The sequence below is a fragment of the Anopheles moucheti genome, chromosome 2, assembly GCF_943734755.1.
Source record: "Anopheles moucheti chromosome 2, idAnoMoucSN_F20_07, whole genome shotgun sequence".
Lineage (NCBI taxonomy): Eukaryota > Metazoa > Arthropoda > Insecta > Diptera > Culicidae > Anopheles > Anopheles moucheti.
The window spans coordinates 97,580,408-97,601,126 of NC_069140.1; the positions used below are offsets into that span (position 1 = coordinate 97,580,408).

The following is a 20,719-nucleotide window of genomic DNA, read 5'->3' on the forward strand; positions in this document are numbered from 1 at the left end:
TGCTACAAACGTTTGCACGAGCATGCTTTTGACAATTCGAGCCACAAACGTCAACCCGATCTTTGACACTAGCCGCGTGTGCGTGCGTGTGAATGCTCGTGTGAAGAAACGATTCGATGAAAATTATCGAGGGTGGAAAAAATACTAATCACGCACGTCAGACAGTCCGGAAAAGTGAATTGAGCAATTTGGTGAAAGAAAAAGGGAACAGTGCTGCGTAAAAATAAAAGTGTTGGTTCGCGCAATCATTAATATCTTTTCTTGCGTGTTGCAACAGTGCGACACGCATTGCTCGCCACGCGGTACATAGAGGCGTAAAAGAACGGTGTTTGTTGGTGCGGTGTGTGGGCAAACGACGAAGAAGAAATAAAAAACACACACAAGGGTGTCCACGCGGAAGTGAGAATATTTTCTATCAGTTGAATAAATAACAGACGATTGCAACCGCATACACATGCAGAAGCTCCTAGCATAAATGCGTAAACCGTGTATTAAACTTGTGCACGTAATCCTTTATGAGGTCCTTTTCGCATATTTCTTCTGCCAAGTGGAGTAATCGCATCATTTTCATTGTGTTCTGTGATAGTTTTTCATTGCGGGAGTCGCTTCTTCCCCGTGTGTTCTTGCCCTCGTTGCGTTGTATTGACCGTGAGAAGGAGGCTGCATGACCTGTGACGAAACGGCGACGTAAAAGCAGGATTGTGAAGAAGCAACGCTAGAAGGTTGAAAAGGTGACTAAAAAGCGACGGGAAAAAAACGAGTGTGGCCTAATAAAAGTTCCATACCCACATACGCACACACAAACACACACACACACAGTGCACAGGCCGTATTACAATCATCCCAAGCAGGAAAACTGACGGGAAAAATCGCTCCGGGCGAACGGTGCTTAATTCTCTGGATTAAAAGCTGAAGATTACTCTTCAGCAACCGATATCCACGCAATGGCTCAACAGGAAAATTACCCATCATTGCGTTCCCCAAACTGTGAGTAAAATTGCCGAATTGACGTAAAACACTGGAAAGTATCGTTCGTTTTGTAGTGTTCTTTGTTGCTTTAGTTACTTGTGCGTGACGAGACAAAACGCTTATGCGATTCAGAGCTAGGAAAAAGCGTAATCCTTCCGAGCGCAGCAGAAGTAGCAGCTTTGCCAGCAGATTCGTTAGTGGAAAATGAGAATCAAAAAAGAAAGATGGTCGCCATGAGAAAAATGGGTGATTGCATACGTGCATAAAATGACGGTGGGCAGTTGCGTGCGTGTGTTCCAATTGATTCCATGTTGACACAAAAAGAGCACGCATAGTATAAGAATTCGGCAGCAAGAAAACCTCTTAAGGTGGAGAAAAAACAGGTTGCTTCAAATGGAAAGGCGGTACAGCCGTAAGTTGTGCTTCATTGCCATTAACGAAGATCCTTTCCATAGCTTACTTTAATGTATGTGTCCTTTTAGAAATGCTCCCGCTGGTTCACATTGCTTGAGGTAGAAGAACTGCGTTTGAGATGAAGAAGGTTATAGAGAAGTAATTTTTATTTCCCACAATCAGTGTGAATGTTTTGATTTAGAATAATCACACAGCAAAGCGCATCAGACGTTTCCCGGGTTTTTAAACAGGAAACAGCTGATCGATTATTGTTGGACACGAAACAAACAGATCCTCATTGTTGATTCTGCTGATGTTTGGTCGAAGAGCTTTCTGTAAGATGATAAATTGAAGCAAATATTACAAAAGACGTATATGATTTGGAATAAAAACCCCTGAAATCCGTTTGTTATGATAATGTTAGTGTGCTATTCGAGTCAAACTCACGGTGCAAAGTATAGAATGTAGAGGGGTTAAAATTGAAATTATTTCACCTGACGAGCGCGTGCTCGGAATGTGTTATTAGATGCGTTAATTTTGCATCTGTTTAATCGCCCATTCACCATGATTCATCGCCCATGAATGAAGCTCACTTGCTCGGGAGTGCTTGCCGTAAACAAAATTCTACACCATTACCGGCTGTGTATCGTGCCAAAAAATGTCTTGAAATAGAAACTTCAAGAGAGAAAGAGAAGAGAAGCGATAATTCCGGCTTCCGTTTTCACCTGGTGGCGGCTGATTTTGGGTTAAGGAGAAAGTCATGCTCAGCAATCGATTGCGTTGCGGACTACAGGAAATGATGTGTTGTTCAATTCGCAACTAAATTCGCGGATACAGTTCCGAAAACCTCAATAATGCGCCGTTATTGTAAAACCGGAACCCCCACCCACAAACCATCGAAAAGAAAATAGCGTGTATGTAGGTGTGTGTGTGTGTGTGTGTGGTAGATGAAATTGCACTTTTCCCACTCGTTGCGATTGCAAGCAGAATCCCCGTAACGCAATGAAAAGCTTGACGGTCGTTGGCACCGTTTGTCAGCGTCTCTCGATCAGCATGCGTGACACTTGCAAGTGCGCACGATCGTAGACTGTGTTTCGTTCGGACTGCTTGCAGTAGGGTTTTGATTCCGTCCCTATAGGGTGCGTATACACCTGACCGATTTCTTACCGCCAAACCTAGGATAAACAGTTGATCACTTTATCAACCTACCACGGGAAGGTCAGCTTTCCACCGCAGTACAGAACACTGGCCAGCATTACGAACGATACTTTCTCCTTAATGTAACTAATATCCACGAAAAAAAAAAAACGTTAATACTGATTTGAAATTTTAGTTATTAGCAAACTGTCGGTGCATGCGAAAGAGTTCGTACCGCATAAACCGCACGAACCTTACGAGAAATATTGTGCCGATCAGTACCCGAAACCTAGACCTCCTTCGGACGTTAGCCAACGGTTAGTGATGGCGCAGGTTGGCGTCGAGCAGGGTGGAGGTGATGGAAGTGGTGGTGGCGGCGGCGGATATGATCACAGACTAATATCGGTCCATCCCGGCGGAACCAGCAACCAATCGTCATTGCCGAACCAGCTAAGCAATATGCAGATTGGGGACAACACTGGTGATAATGGGAACGAGGTAAGTGTTGCGTCTGTCGGATACGGGGGTGGCGAAGAATTTTGTATGTTTTTGTGTGTAGAAAGTTCTATCCTCTGCTACCCTTCTTCGCTATAGTATCGGTTTGTGTGTGTGTCTTATCCAAGGTACTAGTGATAGGATATTGTCGGTTCTGCTCCGATCAGCTAAGCCACATTCAATCAAACAACAGTTCTCTCAATTGTGATCTTTGAATCTTTGAGGTCAACAGTCTCGCTAAAGTGTTGTTTAATAAGAAAAATAATTGGAATCCTTTTCCTTTTCATGGTTAGTTAACTGTTATTTGGATCCGTTGTACACGTTTAGGTGTTTCGTGTAGGGACTTGCAATAAGTGTTTTTCATCTCTTCTTTCCCAGTGTTGTGTGGGACATTATTTATCTATTCTTTATTAATCTGTTCTTTTTCTATCTTATTCTACATGCTCTTCTTTGCTTTATTTCTTTATCTATCGCCTATATTCATCTCTTAATTTTATTTCACTGTTATTCTTCATTTGTGTCTGTGGGTGATTTTCTTCTCTTGCTAACACATTTATCGTCTGGGATCTTCAAACTAATTTCGCTACCGAAAACATTCATGTCCCTAACCAACCAATCGCTCTCACACTGTGTGTCGTCTTTCCACACTGTACATCGATCCCTGTTTCTGCTCCATATAATACACACGTGAATGTGAATATATTGATTGTACAAAAATGCCCGATATGTACTAATATATGAATTATTCTCGATTCTGTCTTGTAAAATTGCGCACACCCCGATGCTGGTTGCCTCACGCCCTCCACTTGGACAACCGTCCAACCTGCACGCACACCTTTACTCATTTTTTGTGTACATAAACCTTGGTAAATGTTAACCCCTCCTCGCCTCCTTCGTGTTCGGGAATGAAACACACGCCTTGCAAACGCGCGCGCAAACAATCTCCATCACCAGCAGCAGCAGCAGCATCATCATCATCAGCATCATCATCATCACAACCAGCAGTCCATGCATCATCAGCACCATCAGCAGCATCGTGGCCAGCAGCATCCTGGTGGCGGCCACCATGGTTATCACCACCATCAGCAGCAGCAGCAGCCGTATGGGTATGAGGTCGGATACCCGAACAACCATTACGCACAGCAGGTAGCTGCAGGAGGCATGGTTAGTGATCACCGAAAGTACAACAATGCTGGCCAGCAGCATCATCAACCATACCAGCACCATCGCTCCCGGCAGCAACACCATCATCACCATCAGCAGCCGCACCAGCAACGTCAGCAACATCAGCAGCAGCAGCAACAGTATGGTGGCAACCATCATAGCGATTATGTGGATCCTAGATGGCCTGCCAATTACACTGTGGTGCCTACCTACTGGGATTCCAACGCTCAGGAAGCCCCCGAACAGGTAGGGTGAGAGAGAGAGAGACACAGAAGCAGTGGGGGCTCTACAGGAAGAAGAAAACGCACATATCCGCACCATCCACAGTTCCTATGTGTGTGTGTTTGTGTGTGTTTGTGTATCCAAAAACCTCAATGAGTCCTCATCTTCATGAATGTCCCCGACAGAATCCTTCATCATTCATCAGCGAGCACATTTAACAAGCTTTGGAACGAATCCGTCGTATCGAACTGATGTGCTTTCCTAGCATTCGTTTGTAGCAGGGGTCTCCAAACTTTTCAGTCCACGGGGTCGCATTGGAATTGAAACTAGAGGCTGTCGAGGCCACAGTTTGGAGACCCCTGGTTTATAGCTGCAACTTTGCGTTTGTAGTTTTTGGTTTTAAATAAACTTTCGTATTTTTTGCTTTATTAATTACTTCTATTACTCACACCGCCATTCATTATACATTTAGGTAAGAATTGTGGTAAAACGAATGCAAAATACCACTGTAGTGTTTACCTATGTTTACCACCTGTACCTGTTTTATATTTTGCACTACTTTTTCTGTTAATCTCTTTACATTTGTATGTTTCACGCAAATGTTTCTACTAACCTCAACTGTGGATTTGTTTGGTTTTGCTCTTGTTGATTTTTGTGTTGTTTCCCTTTTTGCACTTTGTGGGTATGTTTGAATCTTTCGGTTCGGTTCTATTCGTTTCACGTTTTTGTTTGGTTTGTGTTGCTATCGTCTGTTTTTCACCACCTTCACACCTCTCTTCCCCTTTTAACCTGCTTGCATACACTTCCATTGCTGCGCTGTGCTTTGCTATGCCTTCATCAGCGCTCTATCATCGTTTTCTCCCCACCCATCGTTTCAGATATCGTACCGACAAACGGAAGTGATGGACTATCTGACGGAGGTGATTGCCGAACTGCTAGACAATCCGGGCATGTTCGACGAGGTCCAGAAGCAGCTGCCGGCCAAGCTGGGTGAATTACGCCAAGATAATTTTGTGTTGAGCAGCACGATCGAGATGATTTTCGAGCAGGTGAGAAATGGTCGAGTGTTGTTGCTGTCGAGTGATTTGGGCAATGTGTTAATAATGTTCACCTTTACTCTCTCTCTCTCTCTCTCCAGTCCATCAGGGAATCCAACTTCCGCTACATGGGTGCGCGTATGTGCCAACTGCTGGACAGTTTGGACTGTGGGCCAGACATATCCGTGCGACGACTGTTGCAGCTCAAGATGGAGGACCAGAACTGTGAGCTGCAGCAGTTTATGTCGAAGGAGCAGGTGAAGGTACGCGGCGCCACACTCTTCCTAGCCGAACTGTACATGCAGCTGCGAAAACCGCAGGTACGACCGCGATAGAATGCCACCTTGCCAGTCATGAGTGGGGTTTTGATTTGTTCGTTTTTTGTTATACTTTCTGCTAGGATCCTTTCGATAAGATTGTTTCGGAGCACATCATTAGCGCGATCGAGATTTTGTTAAGCAAGGAAGGACCGGAAAACATTAAATGTGTTTGCCAATGTTTAAAGGTATGGTTGGGAACGCTCGATGTGCTGTGCGGTGTTATAATAATCACGATTCTCTATCATTCGCCAATGGCTGCTAGCTCTGTGGGTACGAACTGGAACAAGACTGTCGTGAAAAGTTGGAATCGATCCTGAAGAAGCTGCAGAGCCTGACAGCGATACAATCTTCGTCGGAAGCGATGATCAAATCGGTGATCGAACTGCGAAAGAACTCTTGGGGCCGTAGTGAGGAGATCGCTCCCGCAGCCGTAGCGCCCGGTCCCGAGTATCAACATGAACCGGTGTTTTACGGTCCCGATGGTAAAATGTTGACGGAGGAGGAAAGTTCCTTCCTGGCTACCGGGGGGCAGAATCCCTCAAGTTACGAGTAAGACACGGAAAAACCACCCTAAATGCCTGTTTCTTCATTCAAATTAATGCGTTTCTTTTTTGCTTCCCTCAGCGATGATGATGAGTTTGGCATGGATGACGATCTGGAGGTGCAGGAAGCCTTTGAGGAATTCTTACAACAGAGCAATGTCCAAAACCGGCTTCAGCAACCAGCAGCGCGATACCGGCCTGACGCGTAAGGATCCATCGGGCACCACAGTTTGTCTCGTCGATGCTTTTCTTCCCTTCTTAATGGTCTGCTTCGGCTCTTTTGGTCTCGTGATTGGCCACGTGCGTCACACCCAAACCCCACAACACCACAACCAATGCGAGGGGGCGCCGAGGAGAGAGGAAATGCAACCGAACTAAAGTAAGGTTCTCCAGCTACAACACCTCTACACTTATACATTCAAATGGTCGATAGAATAGAATGAGATACTTCAAAGAAACAAAAAAAAACGATAAAACCACATTAGCAAACAAATAGAATAATGGTAAAACAAAACTAAAAAAAAAACTCCAGAGAACATTAGCAATAGATTAATACAATAGCAATTAGAAATAGCTAGCAATAGCTCGCATAAAAAAAGAAGAAACACAGTCAAGAGTTAAAGTAAGGCAAAAACGCAGCAGGGGAAACGAGAACCTATTTAGTCTAATGGAGAGAATGATATAAGAAAAGTAACACTTTAGCAGCGCCGTGTGCGCGATCGGAGAGCTGCATTTTAAACTGTGTCCAAATGAAAGTGGTATTTTAACGTATTTTTTCCGTGCTTGTATTTGTGTTTGTTCAACCTTCGTAAACCGTACAACAATGCCGAGGATCAGTGATCAGTTGCAATCAGATGGTGGATAAGGTGGATGAGTGGGAATGATGCAAGTCAAACAGGGCATGGCTTCGCAACGGAAGGAAAGCAATTGTATGCTGTATAATGTGGTACCCAATTACAATGAATTCGAAGGTGTTTCTTAATGTTACGGCATGGCTTTTTCTCGTACGCTAGCGTGTAAGAGTAGTGCTTCCGCAATACTCAGGAAATATTACAGAGGATGATTTTTGTTCCCAACATGCAAACACACACACACACACACACGGCTATTCTCGAAAACTCCGTCTCATGATCTCAGCACGAAAGGAAAAACAAAGAAACCCCCAATTTAAATTACTGCTCTTAAACATCATACAATGATCGTGTGCGTGTGTGATCATCGTGACGTTTTTGCTTTGTCAGTTCTGTCGTTAATTTTTGTTCTCGGTTCAGCTGAAATGTTCGATTGTGGTAAAATTGGTAAGCTTTAACGTAATGTTCCCGTAATGTAATTTGCGCAATGTATGTATGTCCCATTCATCTGCAAATCCACTTTTACATGAATTCGCTTTTTGGTTAGGAATGCACAAAGTGTTCTCTGGAATATAAAACCATGAAAAAAAAACTAATAAACTATACGAAAATGATCTCTGATTTGTATTGTGCATCCATACAAATGCATCCGAATTATAGAAGCGTAAAGTTATTTATGTGTATATACATAACCTGGCTATGAAGTACATGAGAAATATAGTTCCTTCTTTCCATTTGTTTAAACTAGCTAATCGACCCGGTTAAAGGTCTATACGAGAGAATTCCGTTGTGTACGCAAAGTCAAAGATATTTCAAAGAGGGTTTCATCCCAATTGGTGGACGTTGTACATTTTATTGGTGCTGTTATAGGTTTTAACGTAAAAATATACGACACGTCCGGTTTGCGTTCAACTCCCACCTGGACTGTGATGCTCATATGCAACATATCATTTTAACATGAGTACTTAAGCAGTTCTTATCAATCTTGCGTCAGATTATGCCCCTTGTTGCTTACTATGCATTCCTGCTGATCCTGACATAATATCGTCGAAGGTGGACGTCTTCCAGATACCTCAGATTACCCAGCTTTTTTCCTGACTTTTTTTCTCAGATACAGTCTATTTGAGTCATGCCCTTCCAGTAACAGGCCCAGTCAGCCCAGGCCCTTCCAGTAAACATACATGTTTAGATTTAATTCGGTAGCATTTTATCATATGTGCCTAGGAGTGTATTTGGTAACGGCGCCAGTCTTAATTACATCCGGACCAATCCCTCGATCCCAGCAACAACTGGAAAATTTGGTCCATTTGGTAAAAGGATAGTATACATGGAAACATAAATTGTTGGCGAAGGGATCATAGAAGGCGTAGAAAGAAAAGAGTTTAAAGAAGAGATCAAAAATGCTCCACATATAAAAAAATATCCATGGGCCTGTCGGTGTCACATTCCTATCAAACGCATTAGTGTGTGGGGGCAAAGGGCAAAACGGATCCTGCATCTCTTTCGTATCCGCCGTATCATTCTCGCATCATTCGCATCGTTCGCATCATTTCGCCGTTTGCTGAAAACGCTTCAGCAACGATGGAAGTTTTGGTTTCTGACACCAAGAGAGCATGATCAACGAAGAGGTAGCACAAATTTCCGTACCAGCAGGCAGCATTTCATATAGCTGCACCCTTCTCTCTGGTGATCATAGCGCTTGATCCGCCGCCTGATCTTTCATCTCTTTCCGTTCGTCCAAACAGTACAGCGCGTACCATAACTATACACAAGCTCATTTTTAAGGAAATAACAATGTGGAATATTTATGGAATATATTTTCATATGGTATCCTTCTAAACCCCCCGGACAGTCCATGACGACAAGAGATATGAATATTGGAAAATAACCGAACAATGAACAATAAATAATGTCATCGGAAATAGTGGCACTCCATGTTTCTTACTCCTAATAATTAAAAAACTTACCTGCTGTACAGTTATGACACGCACTGTATGAACTGGATGGATAAAATGAGACGGAGGATTCTCATCACAGTAGCTGAGCTATTTACTCTAGCGATCACGCTCCGCCGAGGAGACACACACAAAAAGAAAGACATTTTAGGGATCATTTTGTCAGTTTGTTTTTCGTTCAGTGTTTATTGCTAAAATATAGTAAATAAAAGTTAAATAATTCCACAGTACGATCATAAATACAAAACGGAGTGTGGCGGGCGAGAGGCTTTCACTATTTGTTTTGTTTTCCTACCGCCATGTACACTCCTCTCCTTTATTTGACGCAACATCGGTGGCTTGTCCTCGTCTATTTAGCGATGGCCAACATCAACGGGGGTGGTTCCGTCGTTATGGTCTTTGCTGGACACAACCCAAACCCATTCATTGAGGGACGACACATAGCTACACACGATCGTTAAATGAAATTTCTTCGAAGATCTTGCTTGGCATACCGTAATATCGCCTCGAGTAAACAACTGCCGAAGAGTATGAAACACGATAGAACTACAATTGGTTGGACTTAGCTGAATAAGGTTGGTGAAGAACCTGTTCCAGAATGCCATCCTGTTGGTTTCTCTTGCGGTTCTTCCCATCAGAGCATTAGTTTTGTGAACTGCATTTTACTAAAATATCAATCAATCCCCGTGAGTGTCGCCATCGCCAAAAAGAACCGAGAAAAAAGGCTACCGGGAGTGTCCATCTTATTGGGAAATAATGGTTTTCCTACTTGTTACACTTTGTTGTATTGTTTTGTAACATGTGTTTTGTGTGGTATTATTTCTCATCACCTTTCTCGCTTCCTATTTTTCATTATGCTGCTTGTATGATTAGTACGAGTTTCTGGGATGGGGCCACCCACAATCCTACTAATTTTCCCCGTGTTTAGTATTTCGCGGACAAACACACACGCTCATTCGTTCTCGCTATCATTCTATCGCTCAGTACTTTATACACACTTCAACCCGTCGTCCAGGCACCTGATATTGCAACCGCACGGATAATGTTTCTTTTTTTTTTGCAACACTTCACATCACACCCAATCCCGTTCCATTCCATTGTTTGGTTCCCGTCGCACGCATCAAAACCCTTCGCTTGCCCTTCGTTCCCGATATGGTGGATGGTTGGCGATGCCCATATGTCTAAATCTGATCCTCCTACGCGACTATCTGGTCAGTCCCATTCCGTGCAGGTGCGTGCCGCAAAGTGAAACAAAAACTTCTTAATATTACACACTCCCAACATACCTTAAGGATATCGGATTTTTTTTGTTTGTTGTTTTGTTTTTGCTGCTTCTGTCTTATACAATAATATACATGTAGCTAAACAAAAGTGTTTACGTATCAAAGTGTAAAACGGGAACCGGGTGGAGAGTCACAAGTTAAAAGAGCTCTGTAAGGATCGAGTGCCTCACACTCGAGGGTTGGCGGGCGAAACATTAGAGATATTACACATATTTAACAAAACAGAAAATAAACATACTTATCAAAGGTGTGCCGAGAGAGGATAGGACAATGCGTGCTCTTAGGCTGGCGCACTTTTTCCTTTAATAATAAAACAGAAGGATGCTGATCGTTCCTTTTTTCTTGAGCTTCCAAGTGCGACAAGTGGAAGATGGACAGCTCGACTTTAACCTGCTTTCGTTGCAACCTTCTTTGCCCTTGCTTTGCATTAAATTAAGATTCAACAGTAGATTTCGAACGTGGATTCGCAATCCACTTTGCGGTGTTCGTTTTCCTGGCACTATATCATAGGCTTAATCGAAACTCGCGTGAGGAGCCGCATATACTATCGTTCCTGCATCAGGTTCGCCTTGTATGGTGAGCGTTTTTCTAGTGAGACAGGTTCAACGCCTTCTCTTCCTTGGTGTAATTGAGTCACGGGATAGTACGGCATTATGGAGAAGGAAGGCAAAATTTGCTTCAAAAAACAACGAAACCCCCGTCATCGGAAGCCATTCTTCTCGCAAGAATGTACTATTTGCACCCCCGAGCTAAACACGCATTGAAACTTTGGCCGAATCGCATGTAGATCCTCGCGATCTTGCTTCATATTTCTATCCACCACACAATGGTCCACCGTATGAGTGGTTCACATGCGTGTGGATGCGGAACACAGGAGAGCAAGGTCGAGCTGATAAGAGGCTTTCTTTTTTTAGTTTGTTTCGAATTTCCCTTATCTCGCCCTAGTTATTTGTATCTTTGTATATCAATATATGCGTATTTGTAGGTGTGTGGATGTGTATGTGTTTGTGTGTGTGTGTGTGTGTGTGTGTGTGTGTGTGTGTGTGTGTGTGTGTGGGTGTATGGATAAGTGTACCACTTCCGCAGGACCAGACTTAATAGACTTGCGTTTGCGGTGGTACCGATGCTGTCCCACCACCACCAGCAGGATGCTCCGGACTGTGGCGCTGTTTTTTGCGCTTTTTCTCCTTTTTCCGCTTCTTGCGCTCCTTGTCGTCTTCGTGTCTTTTCTGCTTTTTGTGCTTCTTCTCGTGCGTATCGAGCCCGGCCGCCTCGAGCGCAGACTGTTCCGGTGGCGCAACGCCATCCTTGTGTTTGTGTTTCTTATGCTTATTCTTATGCTTTCTAGTTGGTGCTGTTTTTAAGTGTTTGTACTGCTCCGGAAGCTGTGAAATAAAAAAAACACACAGTTTTGATGTTAGCAATGGATGCTTGGTGGGTGCGCGGAAAAGATGATTCTTACCGGTCCGGGATGTAGACGGAATCCAGCGAGCTGTACGCTGGTGAGTGGAAGCAGTTCTTTACCCACGATCGGTGGTTTTTCGATCACACTTCGAAGGGAACTATTATCCTACAAGTATGAAAACATAATTTTTAATATCGGGTTGATGGGAGCGCGAACTTGATATGAGAGTAACAGACATCCACTGTATCATTGTCAGAATAGTGGTAACAACCAGCTCGACAATTCGGTAGTTTATAATAATATCCATATGCGCGTCAACCAAAATACTTAAATTATTTGTACCAAGCCTATTATTAAACCTATCAAGTTCCACTCTACCTGTATCTACTCTTCGAGAATGATAATTCTCGATCTAATGATCGAGAAATTGTTTCACGATTAAGTCTAACAATACTGGAATTATACGTTGTTTCTGTTATAATAAATCTGACCATTTTGAAATCACAGCAATAAACGCCGTCTCGTACAAATAATAGATTATTTGTTTCAATATATTCTCTAAAGTAATCGTTTAAATCATGCTCAATTTGATAGTTGTGCGGAATTATCATAAAGGATCTTTGTGTGCCACGTAGATGAATAGCTAGTTTTATCAACGGAGTCGAAGATCGAGATTGCAACATACATTACAATGCTTTTAACTGATCACTTCACTTGTGGATATCATTATCCATCATTTCTCAGGACACGATTTTTCATCATTTGTCACTACAGTACGAATATCTCTTAATCATGGTCCTGTGTTGGCACACGATAGAACCCCACAAGTAATGTTCAAATCGTGGGATTGATTGGTTCTTGAGCAACATTAACGACAACTACAATCTCAATAGTACCACCTATCGCTCTGTAGGAAAGATCTTTCACATCATAAATCACTGTTAATCTCATTCACTGGGGACTACAACCACAAATAAGGTGTTCATCATCCTTTGTCTCTCCACTCAGCAGCGCCATTTCTTCCAACAGACTTCTTTATCTTGGATCGATACTTACGAGGTGTCCCGGTCCATCGATGACACCAGGTAAATTCGGGAGAAATGATGATAGCTGTTCCTTAACCTTTTTACCACTAAATTTACTATACGAATGCTCTAAACCATAGTGTGCCATCAGATTCGTGGCTCCGGTCAGTTCACCTTCCCCTGCAAAACAATAGGAAATGCAATGAAGCGCATATGTTGGATCATTCTTAAAAGCGTAAAGTGGACCTCTTCCTTACCGGGTGGTTCCTTCATTAAGTAAAACGGTCCACTGTGGAGTATCGAGGGGTTTTTCCCAAGCTGGATCGTGGTCTTTAATGTGCCGGAGGAATCCTGACGGGCGACGACGGGCGATCGACCCCCAGCCCCTCCAGCACGGGGCGACGATTTGGGCGAGTATTGTTCCACCTTCCGGAACGGATCCGTCGCCATCGTGTTGCCGTAATTGTTAAACATGTTGCGCGTTTGGTAACCGCCCCGCACGTACTGTACGTTTTTTGTTGCAAAGAGTCACACAGTGGCGAGCCAAGGCAGTCTGCAGCGACCGAGGGTACTGCCAGCGGTGTTACCAGACGACATTCACGGTCGATGCAAACGGATATGGGAGGCACTTCACGGAGCAATTGAAATCCGTCGCCCGCAGCTACGGGATCTGTACGTAAAACACGGAGACGTGCAGTGGACAGTCCTACTTCTTCGTCGTGTCGTGTCGTTCCAAGGCCCTCTTTCACTGTGGCCTCAAACAGAACGCGTACGGGTAGCGTGGCAATCCGTGGAAAAACGGACCCCCGCAACACCGCCAGTGTCCCCGAACGGTGGACGGTGTACGAACGGGGACGATATCGCGACTAGTATCGTACGTAATTTCGCAGCAAAACCACCGATTATCCGAAAGAAGAGACACGGATACGAACACCAGGCAGCAGAAACGTTACTCTTCTTCTGCGTTTTCTTCTTCGTCGCTGAGTGTGTATTTCTTTTTTTTCGCTAAATTTTGGCTTATGTTTTTCTTCGCTTGTCATACCGTTTATACTATAGTGCTGCATACTGCAACGAAGCGTTCTCGTCGCGGGAAACGATTTGCTGTCGTTTCTTGCTGTTGCGTTTAAATAAAACAAAAACGAAATAAAAACCTGTTAGCTGAATCGCTAAACTAAGCTAAATCGAATAAATTGATCTTGCAAGACAAGTAGTTTAGGAATTTTTAATCAATATCACAGATAGAGTTTGAATTGTTTCGTTTCATGTGTCAGGTGCGTTCTATTTGTGTTTTCCGAATTAAAAAGCAATAGGTTTTCGTGAATGTATCGACATTTTTCTTGCCAATGTTATTGCTTTCATTATTAACCAGCAGCTTATGAAAAATAATAACTAGGCTGAATTATTTTAGCGGGATTCGAGTTATCGTTTAACTGTCATTTGATGTGTAGGTTCAAATTGCGTTCAGTTTCCTCCCCAGTAGACATAGCTGTATATTGCACACTAAACAGGTGCTAAACAGACAGTTCTATATTTGGAAACATTTCAGTACAGTCAGTAGTAGTAAGTAGATATATGGCCGTTCTTCCGTTAAATAAAAAAAAATCAGAAAGCAGTGAAACTTTCACGGTATTCTCTGATTTCGTGATTTGTTATGCATATAATGTTGTGAAAATTCTTATTCAAATATATACTTACTTATCCGACGCTACTAAAACCGCTGCATGGTCTTGGACTACAACAGTTGTACTCTAAAAAAGTCGAGCGCCGTCTTCTGCCAATCCAATATCCCAATCGTTCCCGACCAGTATTTTTTTTACCAACCATTAACTGGTCTGTATGTTTGGTCATATAGCTACACTACACAAAAATCCGAAATCAAAAGACAACTTCATCATCTTCAAAGGAAGTGAAGGCATTGGTGTGATGAGTTTAAAATATATATTTTATTTAATTTAAATTTTCAATAGTTCAGAAATGTACTTCATAAACATTTTGTTTCTTGCTGTTGTTTCTTCTCGTAGTGTCCATGTAGGTAAATTGCGTGTTTGTGTGTGCTGCTTTCCTTTTATTCGTCCTTGCTGTTTTGGAGTGGCTTCTGATTTATTATACAACTTGGTTTATTTTCCTCTATAACTCTAGTCCATAATCAACTGTTTGTTTGTTTTGTTATTGACACAAAATTTGTCCTTTCGGAGTGCTTGGCCACGTGGTTCGGTGCAGGGACATTCAAGTTGCATTTAACCTTATGTTGTTTGTCATCCTGGATTTGCTCTGTTTTGTTTTGTTTCATTTATGCTCTCTTTGTGCACTTTATGGACAGGTGGAAATTGATCGTTTTTTTTTTTTGCGCAAGGTGATGTCTGTTGCTGTATGTTTACATAAATTTATAAATCATTTGAAAACCAATGGCGTATGTGCACACACGTACACGCGATTTTGTGTTATAGCTGACCGTATCGCGTAACGGTGATCGAGAAGTTTTATTCCCCGAATTGCAACGGCTTTCATGTTCCACGTGTGTATATACTGATATATGCAGGGTGCGGTTCTGATCGCGTTAAATATCTTACTAAGGATATGCCGTAAAATGGAATGAAGTGAAATTTGAAACGATTATTGATTCAAATTTAGCCCGTTCGAACTCGTCGGTTTCTTCTTCCTCTCTTTCTCTTTCTCTCTATCTCTCCGTAACGTGTACATTTTTATTATATCTTGCGAAGCTTCTCGTTCTCTGGCTGTCCCTATCGTGGCTGTACAGCTAGAAACTAAATTATTTGATTCTATTTGCCTTTGTACAGATAACATACACACACGCCCTAACCGTTCTCTATGATGGTCTATGATGGTCAACGGGACAACACCCATATGCCACATGTGCAAAGTGTTATGCTTTCATTCAGAATGTACACAGCTACCAAGAGGTTTGTTTCTTTTTTTTTCTTGTTTTTGGTGCGACCGAGTGTGCTAAGTTTATTTTCTTGCTTGATTAATTATCTAAGACCCCTTCCAGATAGTGAGGGGCAGGGAGAACATTGGAAGATATGCGCAGCATCTGGTTTTGGCATGCACGGGTTAACAGCACCCAGGTTCTTATGGCAAAGAATTGCGAACCCTTGTTCAGTGGTTCTAAAACGGACAAATCTCCATACAAAACGAAGGACGAGGGACGCTTCGGTAGCGATGGCACTTCTCGATGACGATTGGCGATGGTTTTTAGTCGCTCACTCACGAGATCCTTTAGCGACGCTGCAGCACAACAACGAAAGGCATAAAAGGTCCTTCGTCCTTCACCCGCGCTCTTTCTCTCTTTTTTCTGCTAGTTGGGAAAACTCAATTTGTTTCTATTTTGGCACGCACGAATTTTGTTGGGAACAGTATGGCGCAGAATTTAGTAGCTTGGTCTAGTGCAGTAATCGAAAGCGTCAATTTTTGGCACAAATGTTTTACCGTTTCAGCTTCAGCTAGGCGAGAAGTGTTATCACTAAAAATAAATTACTCTTTTTTGCTGCGTGCGCACGTGCGTGTGTTTTGTCGTATAGAACAACAGAGAATTCGTGAGCGAGGGCCAATTTGGTGGACGAGTTACAAATGCGAAACGATCCACTTTCATTCACCTTCAGCATCATCCTCATTTACGGTTTTGTTCTTGCAAGCTTCGTTCCTGTGCGTATGTCTCCATTAACCGAATACTATCTTTGAGCTATGTTAGATACACATTTAAATAATACCTTTATCACAAGGAAGATCAAGCACTATCAACGACAATAGGGTTGGACGCTTCAGGGGGAGTTGGGGATGTGAAAAATACAAAAAAAAAACCTAAGTATAATACTCGTTCGTACTTATGCTATTGCTTATATCATACTCGTATATAAAGGATGGAACCAAGAACCAAAACAAACCGGGTCCAGGCGGAATGTATATATAAAAAAAAACAAAACAACTAAAATACTACCGTCCGACATAGTGCCGTGAGTTGTTTGCCCTGTCCGGTACACGCTTTAAACTTAGCTAACTTAATTATTTAACCTTCTTTACATTTTTTTGTTCGCTCGTTATCCGGGTGAATCTTGTCGGTGAGTGATCGTTGTGCGCGTTGAAATCTCATACTGTAACTTGTGTTCTAGAGCCTTTTGCTTTTTGTTTCGCACCTGCAATCACAGTTGTACCTTTTTCTCAAACGTAACCTGCCCACTTTGTCCATTTTGTCTGTTCTGTCTTTACCAAGCGTGCAATACGTCTAGTGCTACTCGAACCTGGAATAATGTACAGCTGCAAGAACTCAGAATTGTGTTTTTGGTGGTTTTTAGATGTGCTTTTTTTTTGTCAGCCCCAAACACTTGGCACACCGGATCTCTCTAGTCGTCAGTTCGATTTCGCGCATCGTTCGATAAGCAAACGCTCCTGTCGTACGTTTTCCTCCACCCGCCCGGTTGTTCCCACGCACTAAAATCGATCAATTTTAGTGAAGAGATAATTTTATAACTGTCATTTCTTGTCGCTTTCCATTTTGTTCTTGTCTAGCGAGGAGGTGACCATACTGCCGCCATTGCCCGGATACATCTTGTCCAGGTGTTTGATCGATTCGTTTAGATAGTTCTAGAAGGGAGAGGAAGAACGAGAGCAAAGATTAGTACACACTTCAAATTTCAGATGCGTTTAGTTGATCTCACCTGTATTGCTGTCAGTGCGGCAACGATCGCCGGCGAACCGAAACCGTGTGAGATCAGCGAAAAATGCGTCAGATGTCGCTGTATCGAGGGGTCCAGGATGTGCTGGGGTCTGGTGTTGCAGAGGGGCGATCGATCCTGGTTCAGCAGATCCATTAGCTCTTTTGTGACCTATTTGGAAAGGTAAAAAAACATTTGGTATTAATTGTGCATTGAAAGTGGCAAATGTGTTACTTGTGCGCCTAAAGGTATGCAAAAAGCGATTAACTGCACTACTTGTGTCCATGTGCGTTAGATTGCATACATTTGGGCGTGGAAAATTCTAACACGCAAACCTACCTGTTTCGTGTTGAGCAATAGCTCCTTCCGTCGATAAGACTCCTGCGGTTCCGAGTACTGACGGGATAGATACTCTGCCACCTGCCGGGCCGGGAACTCCGTTTCGCACACGTACCCAAAGTCACGCGCCAGATGGATTGCCTCACCTTCAACCAAGGACGTCAGCAGTGTAACGTTTGCCGCCTTGCGCCGACCGGCCGGCAGGTTCAGACCAATCTTTTCCAACTTTTCCCTCAGCAATCGTCCCCCGTTTTTACTCTTCGCTCTGCAAGTGGTCGAAGACAATGCGAAATACGTGAGAAATGAAGTGAAGAACACACGCCAGCCGGGATTTAAAGTTGGCCAAGAGTGTGATATCATTAACGATGGATTAATTACACGATCGTTACGTTACGTTCGTTCGTGCCATCGTTTTAATTATTCGCGTTTCTTCACATCCCTGGCAAGTGCATGCGAAACGATGGGAATGCAGAAAGCAAGCAGTGTACTTACCGTCTCAGGACACCTCCCAGCAGGGACGCATTCAAACACTCTGGTGGCGACAGTCGGCGCTGCACTTCCGCTACGGTTACTTTGTATTTTGAGGTGCTCGATAGAAGACTTAGCCGGCCGGGCACGGAACAGAACACATCGCTCGGCGAACCGAGATTGATTTGGCTGCTATCCTTTTTGATGTCGGTGATGGGGAAGTCTGTGAGCGAAGGGTGGAAGAGAAGGGTGGAACGTTAGCAGAGGAATGTGTTGTGGAATTAAACGGGTTGAACACGGTACAGCACGATGACATTGAACCTTCGAGGTCTAGGTAACGTTGTGGAAATGGGTGGAATTTCCACTCCCGTCCCACCAGAGTTGTGCGAATATTGTGTGGAGAAGTATTCGAAGGGTAGGAAAATTTGAGAGAAGGTATTCCGACGTGGGCATTCCTGAGTGTTATAACCTTTGTGAAAGCTGTTTGACCTAATTTATTTATAATTACTTTATCTTACTAATTTAGATTAGAATAAAATAAAGTCCACAATTGAAGGTAAACAATGAATTACATCGTACTTGCTCTTTTAAACCAAATCAATACTAGATTGTACCATCCCCTTGGTCAATGTTGCTCAATTTCTGAAGTCTTGTCAATTACCAGACCTCAAACAATTTACGATGACCGTTGTGCGAAATCTGCTCACTTTGACCTAGAAACCGCTGGGGGTCAGCTGACTTCCTCCCAAATAAGGAACCAGAAGAACTCCAAACCTTGTACATCGCACCCGGCAACTGTTTCATCGACAACCTGCCGCGGATAAATGCCACGCGAAAGAAGATTAAATAAACGACAGAATCTAAATCCGCTCGGTTTGCGGTGAGAGGACAACATCACAGTAATGACAATATCGCAGCTGGACTTGACCTGGAAAACTGTTTAGCTGCTTGGTTTGGCGTCTGAAATGGATACGACTCGTGTTGGACTCTCCGAATTCGCCGTCCAGACCGTTTGGGAGTTTCGGGGCAAAACCATTTTTATACTCATGCACATGATTCATTAGGGAGTCATCGTTGCCGTTGTTAGAGGTTACGAGTTGTCGTCGTTTTTTTTTGTGGCTCATGCAACCCACCCTACACAAGCGAATGGTTTGCCAATTTGGATCCACTCCACATCACGCTACCATACCGGCGAGGGTGATGGACTGGGGCGGGTTATATAAAGTTCCGACTACGGAAGGCTACGGACATAAAATCCAAACCGACGGCAGGCGATTAGCCAATTCTGGCAGCCCCAGATAAAGCGGTGGCGGTAGAAGACAACGATGCGGAGGGAATCCTCTACGCAAAAGATCTTATCGTGCACTTTTAATTTAAACGCTCCGGCGAGATTATTTCACTAGAACCGGGTGGTGGTGAGCTGATGCCTGAATAAGGGGCGGAATGTTTACTACAAACTACGCGTCGTTTTGGGTGTGGATATCACCTAGATGTGGCTGGGGATAGTTTATACCCTCCTGTCGTACCATGCTTGCTGGTTCCAACAATGATACACGCAAATTCTTACATCCACCATTGCTCATTGCGTCTCGGTTTCGTCGCTTGGATTTGGATGGAAAGCTTGATCGTATCGTGTCGCTGGCTCTTTGGCTTTGGCGAGTAGAAGTAGCGATAGGTGTAGATGATGTTGATAGGTAACATCCATGTGAGGAAAGCGACGACGACCCTGCCAGACTCCGAATTTGATGCATTCCGGGAAAGCGTATATCACTATCGGTAGCTTCTTGAATGAGATCTTACTACAGCGCTTTGCGGCAAAAGAGTTCCTCCTGGAATTCCGGGGTCGTAAAAGTGTCATTACTGGAGGGCTTACCGCAAAAGGTACACCAATCGTGCACCGCATCGCAATTGAGCAATCGGCCAATCTGGTTCCGATAAGCCGAGCAGCTGCGAACGGTCACAGTGTTATATTTGCGGACCGGTTTGGAGTTTGTGTATTACCACGCGACCGGTACGGATTGACCGGGCAAAACAAAAGCCTGCCTTCCACATAATCATTCGCCTAGCATTCCTCCAGACGGCAACAGCAATCCGCGGTAGCACATTCCGGACTACCGAAAACGCATCGAGGAGAATTCCAGTGGCCCATTTCTGGTGGTGAAATGATTTTCTCCACCTCTTCTACGCAACCATTGCAACCAGACAGTAAATCTTGCTTCTTCGCCGTAGGAACAGAGCAGAAAAATGCTAATGAGTACGTCAGCGATGGACACATACCGCAATGTGGTGAGCTGACCAATAAATAAAACCAGAAATGTTTGTATGCTCAAGAAATGTTATCCTTGCCTTGGGCCTTGTTCTATGAACGATCGAGACGAAAGAGATGAAGAATGCATCCAACGTGGACCCAACGTGCAGCAACCAGGGGTTTGTGTACATGCCAC

The 20,719-nt window shown here is 43.5% G+C and overlaps 3 protein-coding genes across 5 annotated transcripts in view; 1 reads left to right on the top strand and 2 right to left on the bottom strand.

Moving 5' to 3' along the window:
• The first annotated feature begins 90 nt into the window (after nucleotides 1–90).
• Nucleotides 91–7,744, top strand: LOC128298953 (polyadenylate-binding protein-interacting protein 1). Of its 2 annotated transcripts, none has more exons than XM_053034768.1 (8): nucleotides 91–987; nucleotides 2,696–2,997; nucleotides 3,949–4,404; nucleotides 5,259–5,429; nucleotides 5,519–5,737; nucleotides 5,818–5,922; nucleotides 6,000–6,286; nucleotides 6,362–7,744. In XM_053034768.1, the coding sequence occupies exons 1-8, from the start codon at nucleotides 945–947 to the stop codon at nucleotides 6,486–6,488; spliced, it is 1,710 nt and encodes a 569-aa protein (XP_052890728.1). In that variant the 5' UTR covers nucleotides 91–944; the 3' UTR covers nucleotides 6,489–7,744. The 2 variants fall into 2 exon arrangements, with proteins under 2 accessions (XP_052890728.1, XP_052890730.1); XM_053034770.1 differs by having other exon boundaries at nucleotides 3,952–4,404.
• A 1,508-nt stretch (nucleotides 7,745–9,252) lies between these two features.
• Nucleotides 9,253–13,741, bottom strand: LOC128298954 (mediator of RNA polymerase II transcription subunit 19). The gene is made up of 4 exons (XM_053034771.1): nucleotides 13,056–13,741; nucleotides 12,830–12,978; nucleotides 11,831–11,938; nucleotides 9,253–11,753 (listed from the first exon to the last, which is right to left on the bottom strand). The coding sequence occupies exons 1-4, from the start codon at nucleotides 13,270–13,272 to the stop codon at nucleotides 11,463–11,465; spliced, it is 765 nt and encodes a 254-aa protein (XP_052890731.1). The 5' UTR covers nucleotides 13,273–13,741; the 3' UTR covers nucleotides 9,253–11,462.
• A 3,545-nt stretch (nucleotides 13,742–17,286) lies between these two features.
• LOC128298952 (transcription factor AP-2-epsilon) overlaps nucleotides 17,287–20,719 on the bottom strand; it is a 43,219-nt gene continuing 39,786 nt past the window's right edge. For both annotated transcript variants that reach the window (XM_053034767.1, XM_053034766.1), the window contains exons 6-9: nucleotides 18,300–18,498; nucleotides 17,808–18,072; nucleotides 17,472–17,639; nucleotides 17,287–17,397 (exon numbers count right to left, since the gene is read on the bottom strand). In XM_053034767.1, coding sequence (XP_052890727.1) covers nucleotides 17,287–17,397; nucleotides 17,472–17,639; nucleotides 17,808–18,072; nucleotides 18,300–18,498 — 743 coding nt within the window. The remainder of the gene's footprint in view (nucleotides 17,398–17,471; nucleotides 17,640–17,807; nucleotides 18,073–18,299; nucleotides 18,499–20,719) is intronic.

Bases quoted from the DNA above. Each gene is read 5' to 3' on its own strand.
- LOC128298954 (XM_053034771.1), bottom strand. From the start codon at position 13,272: ATGTTTAACAATTACGGCAACACGATGGCGACGGATCCGTTCCGGAAG. The intron at 11,939-12,829 runs GTAAGTATCGAT...TCATACTTGTAG, and splicing joins TCGATGGACCGGGACACCTC to GATAATAGTTCCCTTCGAAG. The intron at 11,754-11,830 runs GTAAGAATCATC...TTTATTTCACAG, and splicing joins TCCGTCTACATCCCGGACCG to CTTCCGGAGCAGTACAAACA.
- LOC128298953 (XM_053034768.1), top strand. From the start codon at position 945: ATGGCTCAACAGGAAAATTACCCATCATTGCGTTCCCCAAACT. The intron at 4,405-5,258 runs GTAGGGTGAGAG...CCATCGTTTCAG, and splicing joins CTCAGGAAGCCCCCGAACAG to ATATCGTACCGACAAACGGA. The intron at 5,430-5,518 runs GTGAGAAATGGT...CTCTCTCTCCAG, and splicing joins TCGAGATGATTTTCGAGCAG to TCCATCAGGGAATCCAACTT.